At 38.6% G+C, this 14,925-nt stretch overlaps 1 protein-coding gene across 14 annotated transcripts in view; it reads left to right on the top strand.

The window, feature by feature from the left end:
- Positions 1–14,925, top strand: part of RAD51B (RAD51 paralog B) — a 366,487-nt gene that overhangs the window by 17,415 nt on the left and 334,147 nt on the right. For all 14 annotated transcript variants that reach the window (XR_014165843.1, XR_014165844.1, XR_014165845.1 and 11 more), the window contains exons 6-7: positions 431–550; positions 1,860–2,043. Coding sequence is in view for 10 of the 14 variants with exons in the window: in XM_081901853.1 (XP_081757979.1) it covers positions 431–550; positions 1,860–2,043 (304 nt within the window). In the remaining 4 variants the exon portion in view is untranslated. The remainder of the gene's footprint in view (positions 1–430; positions 551–1,859; positions 2,044–14,925) is intronic.

Below are 14,925 nucleotides of genomic sequence, written 5' to 3'. Positions count from 1 at the left end.
CTGCCATATGTTTACTGCTTTTCCATGTTGTATTTTCATTTCCTTTTATGTATTTGAGCTAACATGACACTCTGTAGGAGCTGACTTTGGACTTTGTTAGAAAATCAGTTAATTCGAGTTCTCTTTATTCAGAGAACATTTATGGAATGCAACGAAGTAGAAAATCTGCCTACATTGAAAATCAGTGTCATAACCTCAAATAGTGTAATGAAGCTGGATTGCAAATTCTTTGCACCTTTTAAGAGACTTAGTTTGTTGCGTATGTGTGTTTTCTCTTCATTTTCAGAAATTCTGAGAATGAACTTGAAAGTTTGCAAAACATTCTTGAATTCAGATGCACATCCTCTGTGCCAGATGGGCAGGGTATAAATAAATAATAAAATTATTGTTATTATTAATGTCAGTGACATGTCTTTTGTGTTCCTAACAGGCTTCTTGAGATGGCACGGCACCGTTTTCCTGATTATTTTGCCACAGAAGAAAAGCTGGTTTTAATTGCCAACAGAATTCATCTTTATCGGGAATTCACCTGTCACAGTGTGTTGAAAAGGTAGGACTTCTTTCTGGGGTCCAGCAGTGCATTAGATGTGTAAAAAACATTATATACTGAATATATAATGGTTGGACAGAATGATAACATGCCTTAAGGCTTAGCATTACAGTATTTTACTATGTTTTTCCTGACTGATACAGATAGGTAGCCGTGTTGGTCTGCCATAGTCAAAACAAAATAAAAAAATTCCTTCCAGTAGCACCTTAAAGACCAACTGTTAGTTCTTGGTATGAGCTTTTGTGTGCATGCACACGAAAGCTCATACCAAGAACTAACTTAGTTGGTCTTTAAGGTGCTACTGGAAGGAATTTTTTTATTTTGTTTTTCCTGCCTGAAACACATTGACACTTGCTGACTCTAAAGGAAACTATTTTTGTACCTTGTTCTTTACTGTTCTAAGTGTTTCTGTGTGCTGTGTGTACAATAAACAAAGGAAGTGATGCTTTTATATGTTAGGATTGCATATTTGTAGGTAGCTATGTTTTTGTTTAACTAGAGGTGTCAGGGATTGAACCTGGAACCTTCTGCCTGCAAAACTTGTACCTGCCCTTTTACAGAGGGTTAGACCCTTACCGAAATATGAAATAGAAAATGTTGATCTATGGTCAGTGCTAGAAAGCAGATTCTGTTCAAAATTGCACTGAGTGTTTAGAAAGCCTTGCTTATAACCAATGGGCTTCTCTGTTCTATTAGAACTATTCATGTACAGAAAACTCTTGATATCTTGGTAGCAGTATATGTTTGCACTTGTAACATTTGAGCCCTGCAAAGCAATTGCCTGTGAACAATCTTTTTATAAGATTATTATTTTGAAAGAAGAGCTGTTACAAATATTATTGCAAATCAATTTGTTTTCCTTCTGCTTATTCTTTTTAGTTTACATTTTAAGATATATTAATGGTTTATGGACTATTTTAATGAAGTATACCAAAACACTCAGACAATATTGCCTTACCCAACATGTTTAAATGTATGCTTTAAAGTGTGAAAGCAACACACGTGTTCAAAACACATGCATCATGGAAGTAACTGGTAATTGTAAATGAATTGAAATTGATTGGTGAGTGTTCATGAGTGTAGAACAAGGTTTGCTTGATTAAATGATAAATTATCCTGCAAGGTATGTGCATGTTCACAGGTATAGCTCTCAACCTTGTTGGCATGCAGGATTCAATGAGTGAGTTTAAAGGGAAAGATCAGGTCTCTGTACCAACTTTGCCACTTGCATGTCTCATGGCACCTAACACACTTGCTCTAAATCCTGGTATAGTATCATTGCTAAATGAATGCTTCAATTTGTTTTCAGGATTGAATCTTTGGAAGAAGAAATTATTTCAAAGAATGCCAAACTAGTAGTAATTGACTCTGTTGCTTCTGTAGTCAGAAAAGAGTTTGATACAAAACTTCAAGGCAATCTGCAGCAAAGGAGCAACTTACTGAGTAGGGAGGCATCAATACTGAAGTACTTGGCTGAAGAATTTTCAATACCAGTAAGTTTCTCTCCCTTTTTACTTTGTGCACATATGCATATGTATTTAAGTGCAAAGTTGTTAGTAGTTTGGATGGCAGACACAAGAGATGGGTTGCCCATCTCTTCTGTGTGGATTTATATCATGAGGATATTGCGGCATGCTTCTTCATCAGGCATTTGGCTGAGCATCATCAGGCATTTGCTGTTGTCTCTCCCAAGGACTGAAATTTGTGTGTGTTGAATTTTCATTGACTAAGCAGTGAGGTATTTTGAACTTGGCAAATGTGGACTGAGGTTGTATTGCATCATAATAAAATGGAAAATGTTTCACAATTTATTAGACCACATTTATTAGAAAATGTTTCACAATTTATTAGACCACTTTATTAGACTTACGTTTTATCTAGAGTTACTAGATACTTTGGGGTTGGAAATTTGAACATTGCTTTTAATGAAATATAGTGTGTCCATCTTTAGTCATTTGGCATATGTTTAGTGGTTCTGGTCCTTCAGCTGATATGCTTAGTACTTTACTAATTATAAACTTACTAATTATTTTAATACATAATAAATACGCTACCTTTTTGTGCAGTGTAGGGGTGGCTACTTGGAGAAAATAAAAAAAATATATACAATTAATTGATTAAAGACCCAACACTGGCTGTACAGGAAGGCCTGGACACTGCAGCAGAAGGCAAACAAGGATCTCCATAAATCAGATGTGCAAAGAGAAAAAGCTCTCCTTCTCTTGTTCCAAATTATCCATGGTTTGGGGCCTCTATGGATCATCTTAATTAATGTAATTGGGCAGAAGGTGAATTTTTGGAACAAAGCATTCTATTCAGTGAAGAAAAAGAAAACTGAACTTTAAATGTAACACCACCATAGGAAGAAACGGGAAAGTACTCAACTTGAAAATGATAACACTCCATCTGACAAATTGATCTGGGGTACAGGCCCGTGTCAGAGTATTTGAGGGAGATGTAGGGAACCTCCTGGCAGTCTTAGCATTCTTGACTGTGTTTGATATGTTGAGTTAAAGTGATATGGGGTGAGGTTCAACTGAGTCCTGTAGGTGGAAGCCCTGTGCAAAGACTTTCACTTGTGCAGTGTGGCCTTCCCCCCGCCTCCTTCACCCTGTGTGCCCCCCTATATTGACTCTAGGGGATGGAAAGAATCCCCAGGATAGTGTGTGGTGGGGAGAAGAGTTGGGATTGTTCTGTCTGGCAGGCCAAAATGCTTGCACTGACAGAATTATCAGAAAAGCACAATGTTGAGTTCCTCCCTTGGGGATATATCCAACAAAGTTGCCCTGTTCACACAAGGGCTTGTGCAGTGGAACTACTCCTCCCAGCCCTCTTCCTGAGTGCTCTCTGTTCTGGGGCGTTTAGGGAGTATCCAGAACAGATTTGGAAGGGTGGGTGAGAACTGGAAGGGGAAGTTCCATTATGTAAGCAGAAGTTCTTGCATGAACAGGATGATTTCATTGAATACAACTCATGGTTTATTTCAGACTTTGTCATATAAAGAGTAGCACTTCTGCCCCACCGCCATGTGTGCGTATAAGAGGGTCAGAAAATGGTCCGACATTCTAATGCTGAAAGTAGTTTGGCCCTGTAAACTGTCTGGAAATGGGATCACATTAGGAATATTTCTAAGTTGCCCTGAGCTCCTTAGAGGAAGAGCAGGGCCAAATATAAAAATACAAAATCTTAGGTAGCTTTTGAGCAGAGTTAATTAAATCTGTGTCAAAAGTTTTTCCTTAAGAGCAATTTTAGAGAAGAATAATCCCCAGGAAGCCTAGTGTGATAGAATTTTTAAGCATTCTGTAAGTGTAGGAAGCATACTGTATTGAGTAATTTAAGAAAAAAATGTGTTGGGGAGATGTGATCCATCTGTGAACTCTTCTGTCTCTGACTGCTCTGGTTCTTGTAGCTTTTGCCTCAGTCAATCATACATTAGATTTAGAAGAAAAGCTCCTGTGAAACATGGTAGGGGTTGATTTTATTTTTTGAAACCTGCTATAAAACTTGTCAGGTGTCTTGAAATACTAAAACATTAATCCATGCCTTTAAAATTGTGTGCAAAGGTAATGGCCCAGACCATCTTACTCAATGATACACGTTTAAAAAGGAGCCAGGAAAATGGTTTTTGAAAAGTGACTTTAACAACATTTCTGTTTGCATTTAGAGCAAATATGATGCATTCTTGGCAAAGTGGAAAGTTACATAATGTGTATGGAAGTTCTTAATACCTCTGTCTTTTAGTTATTTCATTTCAGTTAATTAACATTGTAAATTTGAGCTATAGAAAGCAATCCAGAGATGTTGCACTTTGCCCTTCCTTAAGAACATAGAGACAGAATGCTAAGAAGACTGAAGCTTTTAATGTTTTCCAGAGATGCTGAATGAATGGAAAAGTTAAGCATTGATGCTTACTTTATTAATGTATCCTTTTGATACTTTAACCCTGTATATACTACAAACAGCCAGTTTAAAAGGAGGTTTGAATCACTGTTTAAATTCATAAAACAGCAGAGGAAATGTATAGTAATTTTGTGTTTGGTGTCTGTACTCCATTTAGATTGATTAAATATGTTGCCTTGAACACTTGAACGAAAATGTAGTCAGAAAGTTTTTTTTTTAAAAAAGGATTAAATTACAGTGGTACCTCTACTTATGAACGCAATCCGTTTCGAGGTGCCGTTTGCACCCCGAAAAGTCCTTAAGTAGAGTGCTGCTACTGTGTGTGCGCGAAGTGCAATAAAGCGCTTCTGTGCATGTGCACAGATCACTTCTGCGCGAATGTGCATGGCAAACCCGGAAGTAAACACTTTGCGTTCGTAACTTACTTTTAAACTTCCACAAAACTGGTGGAGGGCTTTTAAATATTTTTTTTAATTTCTGAATTGCTTTTTATGTTTGTCTTATGATGATCTACAAAACTGTTTCTAGCTGTTTTTTGCTGCTTTATAAGGTGTTATTCAACTAAGCTTTACTCAAGGCAGACTTACTGAAACTAATGAACATGACTAAGTTGGGACCATTAATTTAAATTCATAGTGGATTTAACAGAAGTGAAGGCTAGGAAAATCTGTTTACACCCTTCCATGTGCAACTGTCTTTTAAGGTAGGCCAGTCTTGCCCCATAGCTATCTGGTATACTGCCACCACCCTCCCTTTTAGGGCATCATCTCAACTCAAGACATGGGTGGTTTCTGGGAGCCCAAGGCAATTACATGTGAAGAGGCCTGGAGACAGTGCATTCTGTGCTTCTTGGCCAAATCCCTCTCCTCTTCACAGGGAAACAGAGCTGGTATCCAGGTGTCTATCCCACCCTAGAGATCAGAGCAGCTTGCTTGCTTTCCTGTCAGACTCCGCTTATTCACACAAGAAGTATGTGCCCAGGGTCTAAGCCTGTGGGAGATTACACTAACCCTTAGAGTCTAGCATCAACACAACCTCAGACCTCAACAGCCAAATTATATAAAGTTGATTAAGAGTAACTAAGGAAGAAGAGGACCATGGGAATAAAGCAGACTTAAGAAAATAAAAAGAACATATCAGTTCAGGTCTGTTTGTCTTGCTACTTACAAACAGGCTTTTGGTCTCCCCATGAGAGGAAAAAAAAATTGCCATGTAGAGTTAAAAATTGCCATGTAGAGTTAGATTAGCTCCTGCCCTCTTATTCAGGAAGTGACTTTTATCCCTCCCTTCACCTTTGTAGCAGGGTGAAATGTCCTCCAGCCTATCTGAATAACAGTATTTCATTGTGTAAAAATTCTTTTTATTATCTTGCAACACAACATTTACTTTGAAAACTGTTACGGTTTAAATGAATTTATAACTAGTTTCAGTTTTGCTGACATCTGTCTGCTTTCAAGCCGAGTGTTTCAAGAATGTGCATTTTTGCAGTTTTATGTTCTTGACACAATGTTCCGTTTGGAAGAGTCATGCTCATAAAAAAATAATGCTGTTGAGAAAAAGAAATGAAAAAGCTGGTGCAATATTTCCTGTTTCAGTGCCACAGAAAAGTGTAGAAAGGGAGGTAATACAGTAATACTTGATTGCAATTTAAAGTAAAACAGTGGCAGGACAGGCCGTGGTCTCTAAAGGAGAGGTTGGGGCTTTCAAAGCACGTATGTTTACACACAGTTTGACGGTTAGAGCTGTTGGACAGGTGTTGTCAGTGCCATCATGTTAAAACAATTGTATCTGCTTGTACCACTAATGACTGTTTTATTGTAATCTTATTTTAAGTAATCTGGGGGCCTAAACAACTTCAATTCTAAAAAACACTTTGGGGTAAAATCCTAAAAAAAATAAATCAACAATTTCAATCCTCCTTAAAAAAAAAAGGTCAACTCTTTGAAAAAAGTTTGGACACCACTGTGCTAGACAATGTGTGTGTTTGTGTGTGTGTGTGTGTGTGTGTGTGTGAGAGAGAGAGAGAGAGAGAGAGAGAGAGAGAGAGAGAGAGATTGTTTCCTGGGATTGCCACCTTAAGATGGAATAACAGTGCGATCTTATATGTTGAGTTCAGTGGAGTCCCAGGTAAGTGTGCCTAAGTCAGCTCCCACTTCTTCCAAGTCATGTTTTAAGATCTGGATTGTTTCCCTTTTAAATTACAAACATCTAGCGGGTAACAAAAGGTTCTTCTTAACTTTAAAAAAATCACAATATTTGGAAAATTTACTTGATCATTCCTAGCTCATACTTGCTGCTGCTGCATTCTAATTTTATACTACCTCTGTTATTTTTTTGTTTGGCTGTAAAGCAGGGCTGAGGAACCTTTCTAAGCTTTGGGGGCTGCATTTCCTTCTGGCAGCTTTCCAAATATAATTCTCTGAGATAGGATTGGAACCCCTGTAAAGCAGTGCCTCCCATACCGATCCCACTAAGTCATTTCATAAGGATACCATGGTCAAGGGGATCAGAAGCTCCTGAAAGATCAAGTAAATACAGCAGGGTTGCACTCTGCCAGGCACCAGGAGCATTTTGCACCTGGCCATTGGCCACTTGCGACCAAGTGAAGATGCCTGGGTGCTAGGATGGCGTCTGACGTCTCCACCATCTGGAGGTGCATGCCTGGGAATCTTTGGATCTTGACTGTTTTCACACAACAGCAACACATCCTGTAGATTTCTGTCCATTACATTTTATCTTCACAAGGAGGTTGAATTTCAGGAACCAAAAAAATTGTATTGAAAAATGAGACTTTCAAGCTGTCCACCCCCAAAATGTCAACTAGGCATTCTGTTTTGGCAATTGGTTTAAGGGGCCATTGGGCATGTAGCTTATATAACTGATTGACCAGGGCCAACTCAGTCTCATAACTAGGCCTGAACTCAGGTTGAAAAGAGTAATGATAACCTCCTTCATCCCAGAGTACTTGCAATTGTTTTGCTGCAAACCTCTCAATCAGTTTCCCTAAAAAGGATGTATTTTTGACTGGGCAGTAGTTTCCACAAACCAATGGATCTAGGCTGGGCTTTTTCAGGAGTGGCTGGATTACTGCCTTGTTCAGGATAGCCAAGAACACTTTCTCCTTCAAGGATACATTGACCATATCCTTGATCCACTTGGTCATCTCAGCAAGCTTAAATAATCCAAGATGGGCACATATAAGATAAATGTACAATAAAACTCTGGCAGGGGGAGACATTCTGACTATGGTATTTACACAAATCTAATGCGCCATCAAATCTAATGCACACCTCAATATTCAAAACCTTGAAACCAAAAAAGTATTTGCTGGAAAATGTAAATGTGCCATCAAATCTAATGCACACCCTAATTTTTGCAATGTAATTTGGCCAAAAATGGTGTGCATTACATTTGAGTAAATAAGGTAATAGTGGGAAACGGTCACTTTCTGTTCGATCGAGCACCTCAAAAGATTTCACCGAGTGGAAAAGCGATGGCGTTGCATCTTAAATTCTGTAAAAATAAGTTCCACATTCAAAAATGAGGTCAAAAATTGGCATTTTAGACAGAACTCCAGAAAGTCTGTTTTGCTTTAACTCTAATAAACTGCTGGTGGGTTTTCTTTCATTGCTATGTGTAACTTTCTCCCACTTGAGACTCTGGTTAATATTTTGGGTAGTAGAAAAATAAGACAGATGGGAGGTTGTGCTGAAGGAAACCTCAGCCAGCCTGCAATTTAATTAGGACCAAATGAAAATGCTCAGAAATGCAACAGTTCTTGTTTGAAATGTTGATATCTGAGTTTTTAGTAACAGGAAAGATTTTCTTTGATCAATTTTCTGGTATTTTGCTGATATTTTTGAATGTGTCCATTTTGCTGAGTTACACTGTCCATCAAATATATGAATGAGCTACACCATGTCTTTTTTTTTTTTTTAGTGATGTTTGCCTCCCACCTTCCTGCATCTCAAATTTCTCATATGACCTTTAGGGCCTCGGGATGCAAAGCAGGGCTGGCTTAAGGACTGCACTGAGAGTTGACTGAAGCCACTTATGGCCACATGTCAGTTGTGGACATGGCTAAAGTGGCCAATGCACGCTCACATCATGTGTGCACACACACTCTCAAGAAGGCAGGCAGCCAGGAATGTGTGCACACACACATGCACACTCTTCCACATATTTTTGTCAATGAGCAAGGAACCAAGTGGAGGCTTTCTTGGTTATGGTGTCCCGGTAGTGGAATTCTCTCTTCAGGGACGCTTGCCTAGTGCCAAGTCTGATACCTTTATAGAATCAAATAAAGACTTTTCATTCGCCCAGGCCTTTTAGTGTGCTCTAAGTTACTTTTTCTTGATTTGTACTTAATTCTATTTTATTTCTCATCGCATTCATTGTATTATATCTCTCTCCTTGTTTCATTGTTCTATATTGTGATCACCTATATTGTGATCACCCTTGATTAGTTTTATTGTGTGTTTTACTTTGTTTTTTAGTTTTTCTTTTCATTTTATTGCTCTGTTTTTAATGTGTGTTTGTGGATTAATAGTTTATAATTTTATTTAAACTGCATTGGGAGGCCTCTGCTCTAAAACCCAAGAAATCTAAATCAACTTGTCTTTGAAGCATGCTTCCAAAATCTGAAAGTATAAACCTTTGCCAGGGCACTTTTCTGCATGCAAGTGTTTTTATTTTATAAGTGATTGGCTGGTTGATCATGGAATGGCACGAATCAAAGCTGACTCTGCCTTTGTTAGTTGTGAACTGTAAATGATAGTATTTTGGGCCAGAAAATATCTGGCACAGGCAGATAGTCATCAGCTGCATTCTTGTAATGAATGTGTTTATGTCTTTTCTCACGTGGTTGCACTTACTACACTCCAGCCTGTAGTCATAACTTTTGTGGTATGGGAAGCTATTTAAAGGTATACAGCAGGTGTGGAGAAAAGGCATCTTGTCTGTGCAAAAAGCAGTAATGCAAGAACTCAAATATGCTTTAAAAATGTAATCTTTAGCTTCTTTAATTGCGAACATATAGAAGATTTCATCCTCTGATCCTGGAACAAGGCTATTTTGCATTATATTTGATACTTGAATGAAGTTATCAGAGTACAAAATATATGTGTCTCTCACCATGTTATGAAGGCTCCATGCTTCAAATGCAGCTTTCCCCTTTATTGCTTACATTTTCTAATCTAATTTGAGTTAGAGGAAATACACTTACAAAGTTAGAAACCCATACAATGTTCCCCTTGATTTGACGAGATTAAGTGTCACTCAAATTTCAGTTCTAGACATGCTTACTCAGAAGTGAATCCAACTCAGTTCATTAGTGAGTTTGTAGTGAAGTTTGAGGTTTGTTGCTTTGGAATTTTGCAAGAATTGATAGAGAACTTAAGTTGTAGGAGTATTTTCCTTTTTGGTTAAAAAATAGTCAAATTGCTGCCTGTGCTGTTTGACCTTGCATGTCAATGGTCTTTTAATTCAGTGTTATGCTGTATCTCTATCTGTATCTTTGGGTTGTTATGTATCTTGCTTATTTACTTGTTAGCAAGTTTTGGTATCCAATACCAGATTTTTAAATTAACAGTTCCATATTCATTTGCCAACAGGCCATGGCTAAGCCATCTAACATGTTTTGAAAGCAGCTGTTGAACAAGATGGTAGCATCCAGATATTTTTGCTTCAGCAATGAGGTTTGCAGGAAAAACCTTAAATAGTAATTCTAGTGCACTTATGTGACAATTCTCAGATTTCGATCCTGCAGTCTAAATATTATATAGTAGCATTGCAGTGGAAGAAAATAGCATATTCATTTGCATTACAGCATGTTTGTTTTCTCTGACATCCTTGGTTGTCATTGTCTTGGGTTTATCAAAATACCTGTTTCAAAGATCATAATATTTTTAGTCTGATGCTGGGACCTTGAAGCAGAAGCTTGCCAGTGTTCTTACTCCTGTACTCCAACCAATTTCTCAGTAGATTTCATATTTCTCTTAACACTGAATGTACAAAACATGTTTATTATGTCTGAGTCTCCTTGAAACTTCTGTGCCCTTTTTGGTACACTACTATTAATAAGATGCTTTGAATTTTTTTATTTAAAAAAATAGCTTTGAGTAAGCACAATGTTTTAAATAGGTATACTTTCATCACATGTTAACTGACCTTCAGTGGAAAAGCAAACTACAGTGGTACCTCAGTTTATGAACAGTCCTGTTTCTGAACGAATTGGCTAACGAACTCCGCAAAACCAGAAGTAGTGTCCCGGTTTGCGAACTTTACCTCAGTCTAAGAATGGAATCCAAATGGTGTAAGGACACCGGTGGCGGGAGGCCTCATTAGGGAAAGTGCACCTTGGTTTAAGAATGGTTTTGGTTTAAGAATGACTTCTGGAACAGATTAAGTTCGTAAACCGAGGTACCACTGTACTTTGTTGTACAATGCAGAATAATGCAGAATCATTTCTCCAGCAGTGACTCCCCAACTTTCTTCTCCGTGGACCATTTGAAAATCACTAAGGATCTTGGAGGACAACTTAATGATTTTTCTGCCTCTTGTAGCAATTGCAGTATGTGCAACTAGCTGTGCTACTTGTTGTATGCTTTTAGTTCTTTATTGCTAGTTTGATTTTCTACATAGAATTCCATAGAATCCAATTCATAGAACAATATAATGCAATATTAGAAATAGAAGAAATTAAATACAATTAAAAATCAATGTGAATATTTGCTTTGATGATCTTAAAACAAAAATCCAGACATGCTGCAGACCACCTGAATGGAACGTTTGGACCACTGGTGGTCTGTGGACACCCTCTTGGAACCCCTGAACTACATTACACTTTAATTACCTTTGACTTTTCCCATTATATTTTGCTTATTAGGTTTATAGCCTGGCTGAGAACCTGTAGTTTTGCTAGTTAGGTTACACAGTACATATTTCAGATCACTCCTACCTTTACTAAACTTTGTCACAAACAGGGACTTGCTTTGCTCTGACAGCAGAGATCCTCTTAATTTGGAGATATAGTGGAACCTCGACTTACGTACGGCTCTACTTATGTATGATTCCAGTTACAACCTTCGGTAGGTACTTCGACTTACGAACTTTCCTCTAGATACAAACAAAGGCCTTGTCAGCAGCCTGGAGCTCGCCCGGCCAGCTGTGGGGCAGCGCTAGGGCCTCCGCTGCCACGGAGAGAGCCCCATCCCACCCCCGAAGCTGTGGAAGAGGCATTGCCTGCAAGGGGCAGAGCAGGGCACACTGCAGCCCCAAACCCCGCTGATGAACTAACCTGAGGAAGTCCAGAGAAGAACCTGGCCTGGCAAGAAAAAAAAGTGACCCTGGCTGAAGTGAATCAGCTCTTTACTGTCCCTTTTCCTACCCCCAGCTTGTAGCCAGGAAAGCCCACCCACCCTCAGTGCACGTAAGGAAAAAAAATGTTGATTTTTTTTCATCTACAATACTGTCTTATTTATTTTATAGTATAGTACATTGATTATTGCCTTCATTTTATGGATCTATGGTCTCGTTAGATAGTAAAATCCATGTTTTTCATCGTTTAGAACGGATCAGTTCACTTTTCCAGTATTTTCTATGGAAAAGTGTGCCTCTACTTATGTACGTTTCTAGTTATGACCGGGCCTCCAGAACGGATTATGGTTGTAGGTAGAGGTTCCACTGTACTAGGAATTAAATCTGGCAGTTTTTATGTGTGCAAAGTGCATGCTTTTTTACAGTGCTGTGTTACAGCATGTACATTACATGGAAAGGGTTCCAAATTCAGACCCCGACATTTCCAAGTGAAAAGATCAGGGAGCAGGTCGTGGGGAAGATTACCAGTGCTGGGGGGCAAAGTAGAGAATGTGGAAATCAGCTCAAGTAGCTTTTGTTAAACAAGAATGTGAATAGATTTATAGTAGGAATTAGAACAGCCTAAACAGTGCAGTGTCATGGTTCGAGTGTTGGAGTGCAACCTGGGAGACAAAGGTTCAAATCCTCACTTAAGACATAAAGCCCACTGAGACACCCTGAGCCAGCCACTCTCTCTCAGCCTAACTTGCCTCCCATTGTTGTTGGCAGGATGAAATGGGAAGGAGGAGAAACTTTGAGCTCCTTGGAGAAAAGGTGGGATCTAAGTGTGACATAACCAGTTTTGTATGTAGAATGCATGCTGGTGACAGTTCAGCAATATAGAGCAAATCCATCGACTCTCCGTAAATAGTGCTACAGTTTTGTTGTTACTACAGCTATAAAGCAATCTGTACATCATCTCTTGAAACATTCAGTGTCTCCAGCATGTCTCCGTTTCTGAAGATCCTGTTTTCATAAAAGCAGTGTCCCCAGTTGTGGTGAAAAAAACTTTAAAAGAAGCAGAAGGAAAGAGCCACTAGGTGGTGCATGTTTATCATGTAACTAATTCCAAGTTGATGAATGAAAAGGCCTCCAAAGGAATGCATAGATATTTCGGGGGGGGGGGGGGAACCATTATTGGAACTGTAAGTTTAGATTCTCCTTTTCCTAAGGCAAAGCTAGCATAATGATCCACTTATTTCAAAGCAATGACACATTGAGAAAGTATTTCAAAGGAACTTCAGATTCAGGTAGGTAGCTGTGTTGCTGACACAGTCGAAATAAATTTAAAAAATTAAAAAATTGTCCAGTAGAACCGTAGAGACCAACTAAGTTTGTTCTGGGTATAAGCTTTCGTGTAGAATATATACTTCCCTTCTCTCAAGTTGCATTGCTCACAGTACAGTACAGTGGTAGCTTGAGTTACAAACACCTCAGGTTACAAACTTCACTAACCTGGAAGAGTTACCTTGAGTTGAGAACTTTGCCCAAGGATGAGAACCGAAATCGTGTGCTGGCGGCACAGCGACAGCAAGAGGCCCCATTGGCGAAAACACGCCTCTAGTTAAGAACCGTTTCAAGTTAAGAAAGGATCTCCGGAACGAATTAAGTTCGTAACTAGAGATACCACTGTACAGCAAGCGAAAATAAGTACCAGGAAGGGATGTGTGCAGTGGCCTAGGCCCTCAGTTAACAGGTTAAGTTACTTGACCATATATAGCTTTTGGCGAATGGTGCCTGAAACTGCGCGGTCCATTTATTCAATTTAATGTGAAGGCTGAAATCTTGAAACATAAAATATTTAGTGAGGTGGGAGTTACTGTCATAAAACTACATGTTACTTCTGCTCCATGTTCCCAGATTAGCTGCACTTCCTTCTTAGCACTGATACTGAACTGAAGTACAGACACTGTAGGTGGCGCTTTATTCTTGGTTATGCACATGGAAAAGAGATTTAAAGTTGGTTAAGCGCTGAGGCATACTATTTTTGAGTAGGCAATATTTCATCAGCAAAGAAACTGGAAAGCTTATGCTTTTGATAAGATAAGCAGTCTAGATGTTTCCCGCTCCAAAACAAACCTCTATTCTCAGCCCTTGGTTTTATGCTCCAGTGGTCTCTTAAAATGTAATACATGATCAGTTGGAACCATAAATATATTGGTGCAATTTATCTGTGTATTTCCCTTTTAAAGCCTGCCAAATATTTGCCTTGCAATTGTAATCTGTTCTTTCAATCAGTTTCTTTCATTTATTTTTTCTTGCTTCATTTCCTGGTCTTTCTGACTTGCTTAACAGTGGCCACACTTTCTCTAATACGAATTTCTCAAAATCGCAAAACAAAGTGGAATGGATTGATTTGTAATCCTCTGTAATATACACCAGCTTTTCTTACATTAGGTTCTGCCTACTTTGAAAGTATTTCTGTTAACTCAGTGTGAACAACGAGTTTTCTAAAGGTTTTTCATTGTGGTGCCTTTTCATTTTTCAAAGCTTTTCTGTGGCTATCAAATGTAATGGGTTGTTCATCTCTGCAGTGGCGTGCTGTGGTGACAGGTCTGAATTTCTGGGTCTTCTTTTGCCTATTCAGTCTTAATTCTTTTTAAAGTTTATAATAACGTTGCTTATGTTATGTGATCTGTATTACTTTCTACCCTTTGTATGAATGTCTACAAATGTAAATAGTTTAGGAATTTTCTTTGCTTTTACTATTTTTCTGGATGCTTTTTCCCTGTTATCATTAAGATTTCTCAACTATGCAGGTTATTGTATGAGTCTATTTGGTTAACTGGGGCAATATAGAATAAAACAGCCCTGCATTTAACAGCTTGCCTCATAGCCATAGGAAGCAAGATACTCTAGGTGTGTAAATGGGGTGCTGGAGGAAGGATGAATCTCTCTGTTTCTCCTTCACTAGTTGACGGTCTGTCCAGATCATGGAAGTAGGAAAGCTGACCCTCTAACACCATCCTCTTAATAAAAGGCATTTCTAAAAGTCCAGTTTGCTAAGAAACTGGAATCCTGTGTTTCCATGGTGGCCACAGAAGGAGAGAACTTTCCCTCTTCACCTATCAGTATGGAAACCCAGGATACTGGCCTCTTAGCAGACTAATAATTTATTG

The sequence above is a fragment of the Podarcis melisellensis genome, assembly GCF_964234715.1.
Source record: "Podarcis melisellensis genome assembly, chromosome: 1".
In the NCBI taxonomy this organism is placed as follows: Eukaryota; Metazoa; Chordata; class Lepidosauria; order Squamata; family Lacertidae; genus Podarcis; species Podarcis melisellensis.
The sequence above is the reverse complement of the archived record's forward strand: the minus strand, read 5'-3'. Positions and strand labels throughout refer to the sequence as shown.